We start from the raw sequence: 21,929 nt of genomic DNA on the forward strand, positions 1-21,929 counted from the left end.
ACTCCCACCACAGGAGCTCAGGCCCAATCCCCAGCCTGGGAGCCAAGGTTCTGCAAGCCACATGGCATGAGAAAAGAAAAGGAAAAAAAAAGGAGCAGCACAATAACAAAGAATAAAAAAGAAAATAAAATTTGGTAAAAATATATTAGGAAAATATAAATATAAGTGAAACAACTACCACAAGGTAAAACAAAACCTTAAAGGAAAAAAAAAGAGGGAACAAGCAAAAAGGATCAGGACAGTAACAAAGTATAAAGAATAAAATAAAATTCAAAAAATATAAAATTTATTAGAAAAAATAAAATTATAAATAAGTCAACAACAACAAGGTAAAGCAAAAGCACAACCTAAAGAAAAAAAGAAGAAAAAAAATGACCAGGAAAAGCCTTGTCTGTGGGGTGGCAGAACTTAGGTCGGGGGGCGGAACTTAGCCAGGAGCAGGGTTTCAAATGGGGGTAGGGTCTATTTGGGGGGTTATTTTTTAATCATGGGGTGGAGCCTAGGCTTAGGACCTGTGTAGCAAGGAGAGGCAGCATGGCGTGAGGGCCTCCCCCATCACTCCCCCCCACATCCTACCCAGTTGCTAGGGGGTTCCTCCTATCCCCTTAGGTGTCCATGGTCCTCCACTAGTGTCTGGTAGGTGCCCTAGATGTGTGGAGATGTGAACTCCATGTCCTTTACAATATTGACTCTGCCCCTCCATATAAATTTTAGAATCATTTTGTCCATATCTAGAAAATAGCTTGCAGGAATTTTGAATTGGATTGCATTGAATCTATAGATCAAGTTGTGAAGAATGGACTCCTTGATAATATTATCTTCCTGTCCATATACATGGAACTATCTCTCCATTTATTTAGATCTTTTTTTTGTTTTGATCTTTATTGGAGTAAAATAGCTTTACACTGTTGTGCCAGTTTCTGCTATACAACAAAGCAAATCAGCTGTATTTATATGTATATCCCCATATCCCCTCCTTCTTGGGCCTCCCTCCCCAGCCTCCCTCCAACCCTCCCTATCCCACCCCTCTTGGTCATCAGCAATCATCGGGTTGTTCTCCCTGTGTTAGCAGTTGCTTCCCATTAGCTATCTATTTTATATTTGGTAGTGTATAAATGTCAGTACTACTCTTACTTTGTTCCAGCTTCTCCTTCCCCACCTCTCCATGTCCTCAATTCTGTTCTCTACATCTGCATCCTTATTCTTCCTCTGCCACTGAGTTCATCAATATAAGTTTTTAGACTCCATATATATGCGTTAGCATACTTTATTTCATTAGTTTTGTATTATTCATCAATATATCTTGTACATATTTTGTTGATTTATACCCGAATATTTCAATTTTTTCTTTTAATATAAATGGTATTGTTTTAAATTTCAAATTCTAAATGTTCACTGTTAACATATAAGGAACTAGTTGACTTTTATATATTAATAACCATGTATCCTGAAATTGTGCTATAATTCATTACTAGTTCCAGGAGATTTTTGTTTATTCTTTGGGGTTTACATACACAATTTTGTCATGTGCAAAAAATACATTTTTATTGCTTCCTTCCCAAGGTTATACCTTTTATTTCATTTTCTTGCCTTATTGAAATAGCTTAGAATTTTATTTATTTACTTAAAATTTTATGTATTTATTTATTTATTAATTTATTGGCTGCATTAGGTCTTCATTGTTGCATGGGCTTTCTCTGGTTGCAGAGAGTGGGAGCTACTCTTCACTGCAGAGTGCAGGCTTCTTATTGAGGTGGCTTCTCTTGTTGTGGAGCTTGGGTTCTAGGCACGTGGGCTTCAGCACGTGTGGTGTGTGGGCTCAGTAGCTGTGACTTGCAGGCTCGAGAGTGCAGGCTCAGTAGCTGTGGTGAATAGGCTTAGTTGCTCTGCGGCATGTGGGATCTTCCTGGAGCAGGGATCAAACCCATGTCCCCTGCATTGGCAGGCAGATTGTTAACCACTTTGCTACCAGGGAAGCCAAAAATAGCTTAGAATTTTAGTATGATTTGAATAGTTGTTCCTGATCTTAGAGGCAAAGCATCTAGTGTCTCACCATTACGTATGATGTTAGCTGTAGGATTTTCGCAGATGTTCTTTGTCAAGTTGAGGAAATTCCCATGTATTCCTTGTTTGCTGATAGTTTTTATTGTAAATGAATGTGTGTTGGATTTTATCAGATGCTTTTTCTACATCTCTTTGATCATATAATTTTTTTCTTTAACTTACCTGATGTGATGAATTACATCATTTGATTTTTGAATGTTGAACCAGCCTTGCATTCCTGGAATAATCCCACGTGGTCCTTGTCTATAATTATTTTATGCATTGTTGCATTTGATTTGCTAATGTTTTGTTGAGAATATTTGACTCTATGTTCATGAGAGAGATTGGTGTGTACTTCTCCTCTACTGTGATATCTTTGTACAGTTTTCATAACAGGGTCATATTGGCCTCAGAGAATGAGTTTGGAAATATTTCCTCTGCTTCTCTTTTTTGCAAGAGTGTAGAATTTAGTATCATTTCTTCCTTAAAATGTGTAGTAGAATTCACTAGTGAACCCAGCTGGGCCTAGTGCTTTGTTTTTTGGAAGGCTATTAATTATTGATTCAGTTCCTAAGTGCTGCTTTCACTGTGTCCTACAATATTAAGTTGCATTTTCATTTTCATTTGAAAATACTGTTTAATTTTTCTTAAGGACTCTTCTAATATGCTTCTCAATCTCCAAGTATTTTAGTGGGTTCCAGCTATTTTTGGTTCTTGATGTCTGTATAATTTAATTGTGGTCTGAGAGCATACTTTGTATGATTCCTATTCTTTTAAATTTCTTCATATGTATTGTATGTCCCAGAATGTGATTGATCTTGGTAATTCTTTTGTGTTAGCTTGAAAATGAGGTGTTGTTTCATAATGTGTACTATAAGTGTTGATTAAATCTACTTGACTATTGGTGGTGTTCAGTTCAATTATGTCTTCACAAGCATACCTCAGGGATATTGTGGGTTTGGTGACAGACCACTGCAATAAAGTGAGTATTGCAATGTAGTGAGTCACATGAGTTTTTTGGTTTCCTAATGCATATAAAAGTTATCTTTACATTATCTTGCAGTCTGTTTAGTAAGCAATAGTATTATGACAAAAAACAGCATACATACCTTAATTAAAAATATTTTATTGCTAAAAATTGCTAACTATCATCTGTCAATGCAGGGTTGCCACACACCTTCAATTTGTCAAAAGCACAATATTTCCAAAGTACAGGAAAAAGAAGCACAATAAAACGAGGTATGCCTGCACTGATTTTCTGCCTCTTGGATCTGTTAGTTATTGATAAAGGAATGTTCAAGTCTGCAACTCTTAATAGTAGACCCATCTATTTCTCCTTGCAGTTTTATCAGAGTTTTTAAATCAATTTATTATTATTATTATTATTATTATTATTATTATTACTATATTTGGCTGGCTGCATTGGGTGTTGTCACATGCAGGGTCATTGTTGAGGCATGCAGGGTCTTTCATTCCGGTGTTTGGGCTTCTCTCTAGTTGTAGTGTGTGGGTTTTCTCTTCTCTAGTTGTGGCGTGAATGCTCCAGAGTGCATGGGCTCTGTAATTGTGGTAAGCAGGTTCCTGAGTACATAGGCTCTATAGTTGGCAGCACACGGGCAGGCTCAGTAGTTGTGGTATGTGGGTTAGTTGCCCTGCGGCATGTGGGATCTTAGTTCCACAGCCAGAGATTGAACCTGCGTCCCCTGCATTGGAGGGTGGATTCTTTACCACTGGACCACCAGAGAAGTCCCAGTTCTATCACATTTTGCCTCATGTGTTTTGATGTTCTGTTATACATAATAAGGGTTGATATATATTCTTGCAAAATTGACCTATTATTATGTCACGCCCCTCTTTTTTCCTTGATAGCTTTCAATGCTCTGAAGTCTCCCTTTTTGGAAATTAATATGGTGTACTCCAGCTTTCTTTTGATTTTTGTTGCCATGGAATATTTCTTCATACTTCTATTTTGAAAAATGTTTAAGTGGTGCTGGGAAAACTGGACAGCTACTTGTAAAAGAATGAATTTAGAACATTCCCTAACACCATGCACAAAAGTAAACTCAAAATGGATCAAAAACCTAAACGTAAGGCCTGACACTATAAAACTCTAAGAGGAAAACATAGGCAGAACACTTTATGATATAAATGAAGCAAGATCTTTTTTGATCCACCTCCTGGAGTAAAGGAAATAAAAACAAAAATAAACAAAGGGGACCTAATGAAACTTAAAAGTTTTTGCACAGCAAAGGAAACAATAAATATGATGAAAAGACAACCCTCAGAGTGGGAGAAAATATTTGACAATGAAGCAACTGACAAATAATTAATCTCCAAAATATATAAGCAGCTCATGCAGCTTAATATAAAAAAAAATGAAGAACTCAATCCAAAAATGGGCAGAAGACCTAAATAGACATTTTTCCAAAGAAGACATGCAGATGGCCAACAAACACATGAAAAGATGCTCAACATCGCTTATCATTAGAGAAATGCAAATCAAAACCACAATGAGGTATCACTTCACACAAGTCAGAATGGCCATCATCAAAAAATCTAGGAACACTAAATGTTGGAGAGGCTGTGGAGAAAAGGGAACCCTTCCATACTGCTGGTGGGACTGTAAAGCAGTTTGTGTTTCTTAATCCCATATCCATGTCTTGCCCCTCCCTGTTTGCTGCTCCCCGCTGGTAACCACTAGTTTGTTATCTATATTAGTGATTTTGTTTCTGTGTTGTTATATATATATATATCCATTTGATTTATTTTTTAGATTCCACATATTAGTGATAACATAGATTATTTGTCATTCTCTGACATTTCATTAAGCATAAAACTCTCTATGTACATCCATGTTGTTGCAAATGGCAGAATTTCATTTTTATGGCTGAGTAATATTCCATTGTGTGTATGTGTGTGTGTGCTTGTGACATCTTTTTATTTTTTTTCTTCTGCTGATGGATACTCAGGTTGCTTCCATATATTTTTTTTATAATTAAGATATTTCCATTATTTAAACATTACAGCTGTATTATAACTTTTAAAGATGAAAACTAAATCGTGACCTCATACTACCATAGTACAATAGAACTAGTCATTTTCTAGTTGATATTATATGATGTAATTATAACTACAGTCCATTTTCTACTTTTTACTTAGCTTTATAAACATGTTACCATTTTACAGACCCTTAATAGCTATCATTTTAATTTACTGCCTGTAATCTATTCACCATTCTTTTGTTCTTACTTAGATTGCTCCCAGTTGTTTCAATACTGTAGGTGGCACAATGATGGATATTTTTATGCATGGATATCTTTATTCAACTTTTGTTCTTTTGAATTATTTCTTTAGGAAATATTCCTAAAGTAGGATGGCCGAGTCAAAATAAAAAAGGGAATTTTTATGATTCCTGTTGAGTCTTATACCATGTTGCTTCTTTTTTTTTTTTTTTTGGTTCATAGGCTATTTGAAGAAATCTAACTTAGCATTTTTTAAAATGTTTATAAAGCTCTTTATTGGAATATAATTGCTTTACACTTTTGTACCAGTTTTTGACGTATACCAAAGTGAATCAGCTGTATTTATACATATATCCCCATATCCCCGCCCTCCCGTGACTACCTCCCACCCTCCCTGTCCTGGCCCTCTAAGGCATCACCTATACTCAAGTTGATCTCCCTTTGTGAGAGAGCAACATCCTGCTAGCTATCTATTTTACAGTTGGTAGTGTATATATGTCTATGTTACTCTCTTACTTGGTCTCAGCTTCCCTTTCGCACCTCCCCCCCAACTCTGTGTCCTCCAGTCAATTCTCTGCACCTGCGTCCTTATTCTTGCCTTGTCACTGGGTTCATCAGTACCTTTTTTTAGATTCTGTATGTATGATTAGCATACGATATTTGTTTTTCTCTTTCTGGCTTACTTCGCTCTGAGAGACAGTCTCTAGCTCTGTCCACCTCATTACATATAGGTCCATTTCATTCCTTTTACGGCTCAGTAATATTCCATTATATATATGTGCCACATCTTCTTTATCCATTCATCTGTTGATAGGCATTTAGTTTGCTTCCATGTCCTGGCTATTATAAATAGTGCTGCAGTGAACGTTATGGTACATGTTAGTTTTTGGATTATGGTTTTCTCTGGGTATATGCCCAGTAGTGGGATTACTGGATCATATGGAAGTTCCATTTTTAGTTCTTTAAAGAACCTCGAAACTGTTTTCCATAGTGGCTGTACCAACCTATATTCCCACCAACAGTGCAGGAGAGTTCCCTTTTCTCCACACCCTCGCCAATATTTACTGTTTCTAGATTTTTTGATGATGGCCGTGCTGACTGGTGTTAGGTGATACCTCATTGTGGCTTTGACTTGCATGTCTCTAATGATTAGTTATGTTGAGCATCTTTTCATGTGTTTGTTAGCCATCTGCATGTCTTCTTTGGAGAAATGTCTGTTTAGGTCTTCTGCCCATTTGTGGATTGGGTTATTTGCTTTTTTGGCATTAGGCTGCATGAGCTGCTTGTATATTTTGGAGGTTAATCCTTTGTCAGTTGCTTCATTGGCAAGTATTTTCTCCCATTCTGAGGGTTGTCTTCTTGTCTTGTTTATGGTTTCTTTTGGTGTGCAAAAGCTTTTAATTGTCATTAGGTCCCATTTGTTTATTCTTGATTTTATTTCCATGATTCTAGGAGGTGGGTCCAAAAGGATCTTGCTTTGATGGATGTCATAGAGTGTTCTGCCTATGTTTTCCTCTAGGAGTTTTATAGTGTCTGGCCTTACATGTAGGTCTTTAATCCATTTTGAGTTGATTTTTGTGTATGGTGTTAGGAAGTGTTCTCATTTCATTCTTTTACATGTTGCTGTCCAATTTTCCCAGTACCACTTATTGAAGAGGCTATATTTTTTCCCTTGTATATTCTTGCCTCCTTTGTCAAAGATAAGCTGCCCATATGTGCTTGGGTTTACCTCTGAGTTCTCTATTCTATTCCATTGATCTTCCTTTCTATTTTTGTGCCAGTACCATAATGTCTTGCTCACTATGGCCTTGTAGTATAGTTTGAAGTCAGGAAGCCTAATTCCACCAACTCCATCTTTCCTTCTCAAGGTTGCTTTGGCTATTTGGGGTCTTTAGCATTTCCATACAAATCGTAAGATTTCTTGTTCTAGTTCTGTGAAAAATGCTGTTGGTAATTAGATAGGGATTACTTTGAATCTGTAAATTGCTTTTGGGTAGTATAGTCATTTTCACAGTGTTGATTCTTCCAATCTAAAAGCATGGTATGTCTCTCCATTTGTTTGAATCAGCTTTTTTAATTTCTTTCATCAGTGTCTCATAGTTTTTTGCATTCAGGTCTTTTGCCTCCTTGGGCAGATTTATTCTGGGGAGTTTTATTCTTTTTGTTGTAGTATATGGGAGAGTTTCCTTAATTTCTCTTTCTGCTCTTTCATTGTTAGTGTGTAGGAATGCAAGAGATTTCTGTGCATTAATTTTGTATCCTGCTACTTTACTAAATTCATCAATTAGTGCTAGCAGTTTTCTGGTAGTCTTTCGGGTTTTCTATGTATAATATCGTGTCATCTACAAAGAGTGACAATTTTACTTCCTCTTTTCGCATTTGGATTCCTTTTATATCATGTTCTTCTCTGATTTCTGAGGCTAAAACTTCCAAACTATGTTGAATAATAATGGTGAGAGTGGGCACCCTTGTCTTGTTCCTATTCTTAGAAAGGAATTCTTTCAGTTTTTCACCATTTAGAACGATGTTGGCTGTTGATTTCTCATATATGGCTTTTATTATGTTGAGGTAATTTTCTTCTATGCCCATTTTCTGGAGAGTTGTTATCCTAAATGGATGTGGAATTTTGTCAAAAGCTTTTTGTGCGTCTATTTAGATAATCATACGGTTTTTATCCTTCAATTTGTTGATATGATGTATCACATTGATTGATTTGCATATATTGAAGAATCCTTGCATCCCAGGGATAAACCCCACTTGATCATGGTGTATGATCTTTTAAATGTGCTGTTTGATTGTGTTAGCTAGTATTTTGTTGAGGATTTTTGCATCTATATTCATAAGTGATATTGGCCTGTAATTTTCTTTTTTTTGACATCTTTGTCTGGTTTTGCTATCAAGGTGATGGGGGCCTCGTAGAATGAGTTTGGGAGTGTTCCTCCTTCTGCTATATTTTGGAAGAGTCTGAGAAAGATAGTTGTTAGCCCTTCTTTAAATGTTTGATAGAATTCGCCTGTGAATCCACCTGGCCCTGGGCTTTTGTTTGTTGCAAGATTTTTGTTGTTGTTGTTGTTATTGTTGCAAGATTTTTAATCACAGTCTCAATTTCCAAACTTGTGATTGGTCTGTTCATATTTTCTATTTCTTTCTGGTTCAATCTTGGAAGATTGTACTTTTCTTAGAATATATCCATTCCTTCCAGTCTATGCAATTTTTTGGCATATAATTGCTTGTAGTAGTGTGTCATGATCTTTTGTATTTCTGTGGTGTTGGTTGTTACTTCTTCTTTCTCATTTCTAATTCTGTTGATTTGCATCTTCTCCCTTTTTTTCCTGATGAGTCTGGCTAATGGTTTATCAATTTTGTTTATCTTCTCAAAGAATCAGCTTTTAGTTTTATTGATCTTTGCTATTGTTCCCTTCATTTCTTTTTCATTTATTTCTGCTCTGATCTTTATCATTTCTTTCCTTCTGCTCGCTTTGGGGTTTTTTGGTTCTTCTTTCTCTAGTTGTTTTAGGTGCAAGGTTAGGTTGTTTATTCGATATTTTTCTTGTTTCTTGAGGTAGGAATGTATTGCTATAAACTTCCCTCTTAGAACTGCTTTTGCTGCATCCCATAGTTTTTGTGTTGTTTTGTTTTCATTGTCACTTGTTTCTAGATATTTTTTGATTTCTTCAATGATTTCTCAGTTGTTTAATAGCGTATTGTTTAGCCTCCATGTGTTTGTATTTTTTACAGTTTTTTTTTCCCCTGTACCTGATATCTAGTCTCATGGCGTTGTGGTCAGAGAAGATGTTTGATATGATTTCAATTTTCTTGAATTTACTGAGGCTTGATTTATGACCCAAGATGTGATCTATCCTGGAAAATGTTCCATGTGCACTTGAGAAGAAAGTGTATTCTCTCGTTTTGGGATGGAATGTTCTATAAATATCAATTAAGTCAAGATGGTCTAATGTGTCATTTAAAGCTTGTGTGTCCTTATTTATTTTCTGTTTGGATGATCTGTCCATTGATGTAAGTGAGGTGTTAAAGTCTCCTACTATTATTGTGTTACTGTCGATTTCCCCTTTTATGGCTGTTAGCATTTGCCTTATGTATTTAGGTGCTCCTGTGTTGGGTGTATAAATATTTACAATTGTTGTGTGTTTTTCTTGGTTGATCCCTTGATCATTATGTAGTATCCCTCCTTGTCTCTTGTAATTGTCTTTCCTTTAAAGTCTAATATGTCTGCTATGATTATTGCTACCTCAGCTTTCTTTTGACTCCATTTTCATGGAATACCTTTTTCCATCCTCTTACTTTCAGTCCATATGTGTCCCTTGGTCTGAGCTGGGTTTCTTGTAGGCAGCATATAGAAGGGTCTTGTTTTTGTATCCATTCAGCCCATCTGTGTCTTGTGGTTGGAGCATTTAATCCATTTACATTTAAGGTGATTATTCACATGTGTGTTCTGATTACCATTTTCTTAATTGTTCTGTGTTTGTTTTTGTAGGTCTTTTGCTTCTCTTGTGTTTCCTACTTAGAGAAGTTCCTTTAGCAATTGTTGTAAGGCTGGTTGGTGGTGCTGAATTCTGTTAACTTTTAGTTGTCTGTAATGCTTTTGATTTCTCTGTTGAATCTGAGTGAGATTTTTGCTGGGTAGTGAATTCTTGGCTGAAGGTTTTTTCTCTTTCAGGACTTTCAGCATATCCTGCCATTCCCTTCTGGCCCGCAGAGTTTCTGCACAAAGATCAGCTGTTATCCTTATGGGTTTTCCCTTATATGTTATTTGTTGCTTTTCTCTTGCTGCTTTTCGTATTTCTTCTTTGTGTTTAATTGTCAGTAGTTTGATTAATATGTGCCTTGGTGTATTTCTCCTTGGGATTATTCTGTATGGGACTCTCTGTGCTTCTTGGACTTGATTAATTATTTCCTTTCCCATGTTGGGGAAGTTTTCCACTATAAACTCTTCAAATAGTTTCTTAGGCCCTTTCTTTTTTTCTTCTTCTTCTGGGATGCCTGTGATTTGAATGTTGCTGCGCTTAGTGTTGTTATCAAAGTCTCTGAGACTGTCTTCCATTCTTTTTATTCTTTTTTTTCTTTTTCCTGCTCTGTGGCAGTTATTTTCCCCATTCTATCTTCCAAATCACTTTTTAATTCCTCTGCTTCAGTTATTCTGCTCTTTATGCGATCTGGAATATTTTTAATTTCCGTTATTTTGTTGTCCATTACTGTTTGTTTGCTCTTTTCGTTCTTCTGTGTCCTTAATAACTGTTTCTTCTATTTTCTCTATTTTATAATTGAGATTTTGGCTCATCTTTACTATCATTACTCTCAATTCTTATTCAGACAATTTTCCTATTTCCTCTTCATTTGTTTGGCCTTGTGGATTTTTTTCCTGCTCCTTTGCCTGCATGGTGTTTCTTTGTTTTCTCATTTTGGCTACTTTATAGGATTTGCTGTCTCCTTTCCCTGTGCTGCCTGGTAGTAATTCCTCTTGTTTCTGCCCTCTGTCACCTGTGGTGGGGTTTGTCCAGTGTCTTGAGTAGGCTTCCTGGTGGGGTGGTCTGGTGTCTACTTTCCAGTGTGTGGCTCTGTGTCTTTTCTCTCTGATGAGCAGGGCCACATCAGGTGGAGTGGTTTAGGGTATCTGTGAGGTTAATATGGCTTTAGTATGGTCTGTGCACTTATGGGTGGGTTTGTGTTCCTGTCTTGTTTGTAGTTTGATATGAGGTGTCCAGCACTGTCAGTTGCAGACTGTCAGACAAAGCTAAGTTTTAGACTCTGATACAGGGCTTTGTGAGAGTTCTCTGCAGTTAATCTTCCCTGTGTCTAAGGACTCCATAGTAGTCTAGCATCCTGGATTCAGTGCTCCCTGCCCAGAGCCTCCTACTTGACTTCTGATGTAGTAGTCCAGACTTCAGAGGTTGCTTGTCCTGGCAATAAAGGTTTTTAAAGCAGACTGTCCAAGCCCCACACTAATGGCAGAGTGTTGAGTCAAACAAATACTAAATCAATGAAACATATACATGTATAAGACACACAAATTCTGAATCCAGTAGAACATAAGGCACTAGAAAGACCTGACAGAAGAACCCCAGTATGCCATCAGACAATCAAAGAGAAAACAACAGAAATTCAAAACCAAAAAAAAAAAGAAAAAAAAACCCAAAAAAAGAAACTACGCACACAAACACTAATCCAGGGAGATTTTGAAAGCTAGGATCAAATATAATAAAGAGCAACAGTACCACCAGACAGACTGAAGATTCTCAGAATGAAATCAGGGAATTATATTTAGAATTAGGATAAAGACAAAACCTATTAATTAAAACCAAAGCAGTGTGTCATCTGGAGATTAAAGCAAGGAAACAGAGCAGACTGTTAATATTGCTTATAAGTATATTAGGATAATGTAAACTAAAAAAGAATAGAAGACAGGGCAACAGAAGAGCATAGTGTGACTGGAAATATGAAAAGAAATAAAAAGAGAAAAAAATAGAAATGTATAAAAGATAGAGAAGGAAACAGGGTAGAAGAGATAAAGTTAGCACTACAAAAAACTTAGAAATAGAAATATGTAAAAAGTCTAAAAATAAAAATAGAAGAAAAAATAGAAGAAAATAATAGAAAAATATGTTATAATATGTGTAGATCCCTTAGGACTAAGATCCTAATTAATTAGGAAAACATACACACACACACACACACACACACACACACACACACTCAAACACATATCCAGGGAAATTTTGAAAGCTAGGATCAAATATAATACAGACCAGAGTACAATGAAACAGACTGAAGATTCCCAAAACAAAATCAGACAATTATAATCAGAACTAAGATAAAAGCAAAACCTAATAATAAAAACCAAAGCAGTGTGTCATCTTGAGAATAATGCAAGGAAACAGAGCAGAGTGATATTATTGATTATAAGTATATTAAGATAAATTAAACTCAAAAAGGATAGGAGACAGGGCAACAGAAGAGTGTAGTGTGACTGGAAATATGAAAAGAAATTGAAAAAAATAGAAATGTAGAAAAGATAGAGAAGAGAAGATGGTAGGAGAGATAAAGTCAGCACCAGAAAAAACTTAGCAAGAAATAGAAATATATAAGAAAGCTAAAAATAAAAATAGAAGAAAAAGTAGAAAAAGAATATGTTGTAAAACATGTAGATCCCTTAGGACTAAGATTGTAATTAATTAAAAAAAAAAGCTAGAACTGGCTGCAGAATGGACCAGATCAATAGAATTAATAATAATGTTTCTGTTTCCTTAGGGTCTCAGCTCTAAGTGTCCTTCTATCCGCCTTGGGCTTTTTGTATTATACTGTGACCAGCAGAGCTTCCTTTATTGTTCGTCTGTAAGTGCCAGTGTGTGGGAAGAGAGGGTACTATAGTGGCTCCTTCCCCTGGGAGTGAGTTAGCAGTGGTGCTCTGCCTGGGGCACAGGAGCCCGGGCGGCATTGGCAGTGCCTGTTGCAGAGGAGCGCTGGTGGTGGCTCAGGCCGAGAGAATGACTGCAACTGCGGGTCCTCCCTCCTGTGTACATCTCCGCTGTGGCAGCCTGCCTAGGTCATGGCAGCTCAGTCTGTGGTGACGGTGCCTGTTGCAGAGAGAAACCAGCGGCTCAGGTGTAAACAGAATGTCTCTAGAGCTGGGCCACTCTGTGGACTTTTGGGTCTTGGCTGCAGGCATTCTAGGCCAGCCCCATCCGGGGGCCTTTGTTATTCCTGACTACAATAGCCAGGCCCAGAGGGGTCCTTCCTTTTTCTGTCGCAGGTGCTGAGAGAGGCTACACCCTTGGCTCCTGCCCCCTGCTCGTGAGTCAGCAGTATTGAGCTGTCTCCATGGCTGCCCTGCTTTCCGTGGTAGGCATTCTCTGCTGCAGATTTCTTTCCTCCTGTCCTCTCAGTCCATCTGCCCACTGCCAACAATGTTTCTCACCCTTAACCAGTTCTTTGGTTCCTACGTTTTAGCTCCCAGAAACCCTGTTCAGCTGTGAACCCACATCTCAGTCTGAACACATTGAGATGTGCTGCAGACCTTCTGTGTGTTTCTCACTCTTTCCTGTCTGCCACAGATCAGCCAACCTCTCCCTCTTTGAACAATCCCAAATACCTCCCTTCTGACCCAGTGAAATTCCCCCTTGGAGAAGGGATTTCCCCGTTAGATAAGGGATGTTTCTCAAATTTGGAAGAAATAGCTAACACCTATCCTTCTCAAACTCTTCCAAAATATAGCAGAAGGAGGAACACTCCCAAACTCAGTCACAAGATGACCATCAATCACCCTGGTATCAAAACCAGGCAAAGATGTCACAAAAAAAGAAAATTCTGGGCCAGTATCACTGACGAATTATAGATGCAAAAATCCTCAACAAAATACTACCTAACAGAATCCAACAGCACATTAAAAAGATCATACACCATGATCACGTGGGGTTTATCTCTGAAATGCAAGGATTCTTCAATATATGAAAATCAAACAATGTGATACATCATATCAACAAATTGAGGGCTTCCTAGGTGGCGCAGTGGTTAAGAATCTGCCTGCCAATGCAGGGGACACGGGTTTGATCCCTGCTCCAGGAAGATTCCACATGGTGTGGAGCAACTAAGCCCATGCGCCACAACTATTGAGCCCATGTGCTGCAACTACTGAAGCCCACACGCCTAGAGCCCATGCTCCGCAACAAGAGAAGCCATGGCTATGAGGAACCCATGCACCACAACGAAGAGTAGCCCCCATTCACCACAACTAAAGAAAGCCTGCGCACAGCAAAAAAGACCCAACGCAACCAATAAAATAAATAAATAAATAAATAAAAGGCAGAAGCCCCCCCCCCAAAAAAAACCAACCAAACAACAAGAAAACCAACGATACAATAGTATTAAAAAATAATTGAGGGATAAAAACCATATGATAATCTCAATAGACGCAGAAAAAGCTTTTGACAAAATTCAACATCCATTTATGATAAAAACTCTCCAGAAAATGGGCATAGAAGGAAATTGGTGTGTTTTAAATGATTATTAATATAACTGGATAGATGTCTCCCATGCTTGTTACTATTTTCTATTCTTTGCCTCTATTCTTTGTTCTTTTTTTGGTCTTCCATTCTTTTTCTGCATTATCTTCTTTTAAATTGAAAATTGTAATATGATTCCATTTTTTGTTCTTTCTTAGCACATAAATTGTACTTTTTAAAAAAACTTTCTTAGTGGTTATCCTAGTGTTTTCAATATGTATTTCCAGTTAAACCATGTCTACTTTAAATAACATTATTATGCTTCATGGGTAGGATATGAACTTTATAACAGAGTATTTCCAGTTTCTCCCTTGAGTCTCTGATAATATTGCTGTCATTCATTTCACTTTTTCATAATCTGTAATCACCTAATGCATTGCTGCGATCATTATTTTAGACAAATTCTTATTTGTAAGATCAGTTAAGAATAAGAAAAATATAAGATTTTATTTTACCTTAATTCATTCCTTCTCTAGTGCTCTTCTTTTCTTTATGTTGGTACACATTTCTAACCTATATAGTTTTCCTTCTCGCTTAAGAACTTGTAACAATCCTTGGATTAAGTCTACTGGCAACCGGATTCTTCAGTGTTTTTGTTGTTGTTGTTTGTTTTTTTTTTTTGTTTTTGAGAAATTCTGTAATTTTCCTTCACTTTTGAAGCATAATTTCACTGGATACAGAATTCTAATTTTGTGATTTTTAAAAAAATTTCAATCCCTTAAACATTTCACTCTACTCTCTTCTTTTTGCATTTTTTAAAAGAGAAGTCTTATTCTTACTCCTCTTTGGGTAAGGTATTTTTTCTCTTGCTTCTTTCAAGATTTTCTCTGTGTCTTTTACTTTCTACACTTTGAGTATGACATGCCTGCATGTATATTTTTTGCTTTATATCCTGCTGTTATTCTCTGAGCTTCCTCATTATGTTGTTTGTATCTGTGTTTAAATGGAGAAGGTTTTCAGTAATCATTACTTCAAATATCTCTTATGTTTCCCTCCTTCATTTCCTTCTGGCATCCCTGGTATGCATATCTTACACCTTTTATGATTATCCAACATTTCTGGCATAATCTTCTCTTTTTTACTCCTTTCTCTCTTTGCATTTCAGTGTTTGAAGTTTCTATTGGCATATATTCAGTTCACTGATTCTTTCCTTAGCTTTGTCCAGTCTGTTGAGCCCATTAAAAGTGTCCTTTATTTCTGCTAGTGTTTTGATTGCTATCATTTCCCTTTGATTAGTTCTTCAAATTTTCATGTCTCCTTATATTACCCATCTGTTCTTGTGTATTATCCTCTTTTCCAAAAGAGCCCTTAGCTGTAATCCCTGTTTCTCTAATTTCACCATCCACCATCTCTGCGTTCTTTGAATTTATTTCTGATGCTGGTTCTTCAGACTGTGTTTGTTGGTTTGTTTTGCCTTTTTTCATGCCTTGTAATATTTTATTTAAAGCTGAACATGATGCCCTGGGTAAAAGGAACTGAGGTAAAAAGGCCGTTATCATGAAGTTTTATGCTTATCTGACTAGAATTTAGGCTGTGCTTAGTTTGCTATACCTATTCTTGTCAGAGGCCAAAATTTCCTCTGTTATCATTGTTTTTTGTTTTCCCCATTTTCTTAAGATTTCTTTAGAGAGCTTTTTTTTATGTAAATATATTTATTTTTTGGCTGCATTGGGTCTTTGTTGCTGCGCACTGGCTTTCCCTAGTTGCAACAAGCAGGGGCTACTCTTCATTGCAGTGCATGGGCTTCTCATTGCCGTAGCTTCTCTCGTTGTGGAGCACAGGCTCTCGGCATGCAGGCTTCAGTAGTTGCAGCACATGGGCTCAGTAGTTGTGGCTTGTGGGCTCTAGAGTGCAGGCTCAGTAGTTGTGGCACCCAGGCTTAGTTGTTTCACAGCATGTGGGATCTTCCTGGACCATGCATCGAACCCATGTCCTCTACATTGACAGGCAGATTCTTAACTACTGCATCACCAGGGAAGTCCCTAGAGAGCTATTCTTAAATAAAGTCTGATATTGGTTACAGCAACAGGCTTCTGCTTCTGGGCTTCTGCTGTGGTAAGCTTGGATTCTCCATATTCAACTGTCTATCCAGTTTTTGAGGCATTGGTTTCTCCTCTGACTTCAATGCTCTGTTGGTTCTAAGAAGAGTTGTTGATTCTCAGCTTTCCCTTGTATGATGATGGGCACAGTAACTTCCAAGCTTCTTACTTGTTAGGCCAGAAACTGGAAATTTTGCATCAGTCACTTTTTCTATCTTGGATTCATGTTCCCTATCTATAAAATAAAGGGATAAGATCACTACCTGGTGGCATAATTCTCCTCCATCCCTAGCATTCTTTTGAATCCATAAGCACTGACTTGCATGAATGACTATGCCAATATGTGACATTTGTTACCCTTCATCTACAGGCAGACCTCCAGGTGGACAAGGAGAGGCATAATTTCTTCGAGTCTTCCCTTGATTATGTTTATCAAATCCAGGAAGTTCAGGAGTCTAAGAAGTTCAATATTGTGGAGCCAGTAAGTTCTTTCTGTTGTTAATGGTCTAAAGTATTTACCAAATATCAGGTAAATGTGGAGAACTTTGATTATAAAATTAGAGTCTCAAAGAATATGAAGGATATTCAGTGCTTAATAATGAGTGTCAAAGAAGTAGACACACTGGCTTGTGTTATTCTTGCTGTCTTAATAATATTCTCTCTCTCACTCATCCTCCCCCTCCCCCACACTCCTTCCTACCCCATTTCTCTCTATAGCTGTGACTTTTTCTTTATCTTTTTTTCTCCTATTCTTATTCCCCTTCCTTGATTTCTCTGTCACCTTTCATTTTACCTTGTCCTTCTCCCTTCCTTCCTCTCATACTTTCATAAGGTTTCTGAAAGTACCCATCATATCCCAGACACTGTTCTAGGAACTTATGTTCCTTGCATTCAATGACTTCCCATTCTACTATTTTTACTTATATCTTTTGAAAATTTTTCTAATTAAATATCCTTAATTTATTGTAAAAGATGATGTGCTATAGTTTGACAACCATGTTAAATTTTAACAACTTTCTTTTTTATTATAAAAACAATGTAGAAAACAATGTAAAAAACAATTGCAGAAAATCTAGGAAAACTTATATGTAAAACAAAACAAATACAACAAATCTTCCATAAAGAGATGATCACTGCTAATATTGTGGCATTTTTCTTCCTGAATTCCCTATATATCTGTTATATTCCTTTCTCTCTCTATTGTGAATATGTACTTGTAGGTGTGGATGTGTGTACACATGTGCGTGTGTGTGTGTATACATGTTACACATGACCATGCATATCTGTTGTACATGTGTATCTGTGCTCACAGTTGTATTTATCTGCATATGTGTATGTGCAAACAAGTATTTATTAATTTATCCAATTAGCATTTATTGAGCTTCTGTTATGTGCCAGGCACTGTGATAAACACTGAATATCCTATAGTGAAAAAGACAGACTCACTTTCTGTCTTTATGAAGACTACACCTTCATGGGGTAGACAGAAGGGAAAGAAGGATACACATGAGTATAATAGGTGTAAGTGGTGATAAGGACTAAAACAAATAATAAGAATGGATAGCTACTTTAGATCAAGTGGTCAAGGGGGACCTCTGAAAGTGTCATTTAAGATGAGATCTAAAGAAAGAGAAGATGAGGCAATGTGAATAATGGGAAGAGAACATTCCAGGCACAGAAAAAACACATGCATACAGTCCTTAAGTTAGTAAAGAATGGTGTGCTCAAGGAATGAAAAGATTAGTGCCTTTAGATTGTGGTGAGAGAAAAGGAAAGTTGCAGGAAATAATATCTGATAGGATGGCATAGGACCTGTAGACATGGTGAAGGGGTTAGATTTTAGTCTTAAGTGTAGTAGAAAAATCACTGACGGGTATTAAGTAGGATATGACATGAGCTGATTTTGTTGTGTGGAGAATGGCTTGGATGGGGGCAACAGTGGAAGTGAGGAACTAGTTAGGAGGCTACCGCAGTGGTCTAGGCGGGTGAAAATGTTGCTTAGTGTTAAGGTGGTGGTAGTAGAAATAGAAAAGAATGATTGGTTTAGAAATATATTTTGGAAGCGAAACTGACAGGAATTATCGGTTGATTAGACTGAGATGTGAGTGAAAGAAATAAGAATTCTTTTCTTTCTGGCTTGATTGACTGAGTGGGTGGTGTTGTCATTTCCTGAGATGGGAAAGCTTGGAGAGAAACAGGAAGAATGTCTATATAACTGTGTGTGGTACACCCACTCATGCATTTATATATATGTGTACATGATAATGTACATATACACGTGTATAGTACCTAAGTGTGTACATAGTTTTTATATGTTTATGTATATATACGTATAGAGTTTGTGTTTATGTACATTTATACACACATATTTATGTATTATGTATATGGTATGTGTGTGCATATTTATATGTACTCACCTGTTTACTTTCTAAAAAGCAGTTTTTACTACTTCCTGTTACACGTTACTATTGCCAGCATTGAGCATTGCTTTTAAAATGTTTGTATTTGGTAGATGAAAATTTTATTTTCTTTTGTTTTTATTTGTGTATATTTGATTTTTATTGGGGTTGAATATTTTAAACATTAAAAATATATTTTATTGATCATTTATTTTTCTTCTTCTGCAATGTCCCACCCCCTCCCAGAAACATTTTTAATTTGAAAATTGGCTTTCAGAAAAAAAGATCCTTGGATCTTTTAGCATTATGACAGTTTTCATTATGGTCATTTATGCATTTTTATTTGTTTTTATCAATAACTATTTATTGAGTACCTATTCTGTGCCAGTCCTGAGGATATAAAGACACAGTCTATTCCCACATTGTGTCCATACTGTCCACATTATGAATGGTTTTATAAGCTATCTGAAATGTTATTGATGAATAAATTTGTTAGTAGTTCTTATTTTCTGTATCTGAGTCCAGTGTTAATGTTTAACCTAATAAAAGAATAGCTATGTGTAGACCTGTTTATGTTTGTATTACTGCTTTTAACACTATACTGGGTAAACAATGTGTGGAATTTCTTTCTTGTGCATCTGTTTCCTTTATTTGATTAATGAGAAGGTGCTGGTGATAAAGTTATTTTTATACATTTTTCCTAGGTCTTGGCCTTTCTTCATAGTCTCTTCATTTCCAACAGCTTGACTGTGGAGCTCACACAGGATTTCCTACCATATAAACAGCAGCTCCAGCTCAGTTTACAGAATGTGAGTTTGCATGTGGATTTTTTACCTGTCTCTGCATTCCACTTGGATTTCATCCCCAATATCTTGACCTCGGAGTTCTAGGTTATTACATCCCAGTTAATTTGTCAGGACAGACCGGTATGGATCACAAATGTTTTAGTGTACTAGATTGTTTTTACTCTTCCAGTTTCAACTCTTCCTTGTCTTTGAGGCTGACGATTGTTCAAACCCACCCTTCTACCCACTGACATGTCTGTCTATCCAATATTTATTAAATGCTGCTAATTTGCTATATCTCTCTCAGATCAGAACCCACCTGGCTTGTTTAAATACAGTTCTTATGCTACTTCCCTGCTAGTTAGTCAAGACACTCTCTTTGTAGGTTTTCTTATCACAAATGCCCATTTCCCGCTCTTTTCCTTTTCTCACTGCTTTTTTTATTACATTACTAGAGTTAAATAAATTATTTATAAAGCTTGTCTCTACCTTCTTTCCCATGCTATTTATTATAGGTGGACACAGGCCCAGCCTTCCCTTCCTTGTCACATATATTATTTTTCTCATTTATTTATTTAACCCACATTTAACAAATACTTAGGGATATAATGAACATATACTCTGTGCCAGGCATTGTAAAATGCACTGGACATAACCATAATGAGGCATGTTAGTTTTTGTCTTCAAGGAATATACAGTCTCTTGTAGCCGAGAGATATAAACAGAGATAAATCATGATTACTTATGAAAAGTGCTAAAATAGAGTTAAGACCAAAAAGGTTAAAGAAGCACAGAGAGTGGAATAATTGACTGTCTGGTACAGTAAAAGAAGGCATCACTGAGGTAGTGACTTTGGACTTGTTACTGTGCATAAAATATATAGATGTATTATTAGGTGAAGACAGTTGGTAAGTTGCAGTGGAAATAAACTTTACTTAGTTATTTAGGAGAATCCTGACTTATAGGTATTGTTTTTATTGTTGTTTTTCTCTCTGGGTACTCTCTTTCACCAGAATGTGAGAGCCCCTATCTTCTGCTGATTTAAAAAATATTCCTATGACCAGGAATATTTACTTGTTTACTTTGAAATATATTACTTCTTACTGTTAGCTTTTGTTACTCATGAGCATGAAAACATAGGTTTTCTGTTGACTGATGTTCAAAGAGAGCACCCTCTCATATCCTTTATCCTGATGGCCAGGATTTGATTCAGAGTCAAGTAGGCAGTAACTTTACTTGAGGCAGAATGTAGAAGTTGCCATGATAATATTATCTTTGGGAAGTTTCTTTATAATCTCCCTTTTTGTAAGGCAGGGGTCAGCCTGATGCTCAGAATTCTTAGAGCCTTTATTTATTAGAGCCTTTTGTGATTTCCATTAGAAAATGTCTCCCAGATGTGGTTTTATGGATACATTGCTATTTATGTTTCCCTCTCCCTTTTAGACTTTAGTACTGTTAAACTCCACTAAATTGTTTTCTAATTACTGTGCCATTCAGCACTTGTTTTTTGCTATGTTGTAGTACATGATGAAAGCCAAGAAAACTCTGTACTGGGTCTCTGACCAGTGAATACTTATTTATGATGACAGTGAAGATGATAATGATTATGATGATAATGTCTTGACAGACAAGAAATCATTTCTCCAGTACCCGTGAAGAGATGGAAGAACTTAAGAAAAGGATGAAAGAAGCTCCACAGACATGCAAACTTCCAGGACAGCCAACTATTGAAGGCTATCTCTATACACAAGAGAAATGTATGTGGGAATACAGGGATAGCCACTGGGTTTCAGTAGGCTGACACCTACTGCCACTTGGCCTCTCCAAACTCCAGGCACCCATATAGTTCCTAGACCCTTACCAGCTATACCTCTCTGGAGAGCAGTGTAGGAATAGAGAAAATAAAACGGAGGGAGAAATTGGAGGAGGAGGTTAAAGATTTGTCTGTGGGATGATAAGACCTAAGGTTTTCGCTGAGATTCAAAATGGGGATTGTTAATTGCTTAGTCCTTTCAATGTTTCTTTGACTGGGGCTAAAAGGGAGGTAGGAGAAAGGAGGCATAAAATAATACTTATTATACCTACTATGTTGCAGGCATAGTGTTAAGTGCTTTAGATATACTACCTCGTGTAGTCTTTGAAACCACCTTATTGTACACATTTTCCACATGAAGTAACTGAGGCTTAGAGAGATCACTAGTTGAAAGTCACTCAACTATCAAGTAACAGGGCTAAGTGTAAACTCAGGTTTGTGAAATGCCAAAGCCTGTGCTCCTACAATTATACCCTAACTATACATAGCTTCCACTGCCTTAGGATCACAAGCTTGCCCTTAAAGCACTACACAACCATGGCGATTTCAGTGAGCAATACAGTTCTTCATTGCTAACCAAGGAGAATGGAT

The 21,929-nt window shown here is 36.8% G+C and overlaps 1 protein-coding gene across 5 annotated transcripts in view; it reads left to right on the forward strand.

Moving 5' to 3' along the window:
- Window positions 1-21,929, forward strand: part of OPHN1 (oligophrenin 1) — a 648,185-nt gene that overhangs the window by 317,413 nt on the left and 308,843 nt on the right. For all 5 annotated transcript variants that reach the window (XM_057717522.1, XM_057717521.1, XM_057717520.1 and 2 more), the window contains exons 7-9: window positions 16,712-16,822; window positions 19,445-19,549; window positions 21,153-21,282. In XM_057717522.1, coding sequence (XP_057573505.1) covers window positions 16,712-16,822; window positions 19,445-19,549; window positions 21,153-21,282 — 346 coding nt within the window. The remainder of the gene's footprint in view (window positions 1-16,711; window positions 16,823-19,444; window positions 19,550-21,152; window positions 21,283-21,929) is intronic.

Source organism: Hippopotamus amphibius, chromosome X (genome assembly GCF_030028045.1).
Source record: "Hippopotamus amphibius kiboko isolate mHipAmp2 chromosome X, mHipAmp2.hap2, whole genome shotgun sequence".
In the NCBI taxonomy this organism is placed as follows: domain Eukaryota; kingdom Metazoa; phylum Chordata; class Mammalia; order Artiodactyla; family Hippopotamidae; genus Hippopotamus; species Hippopotamus amphibius.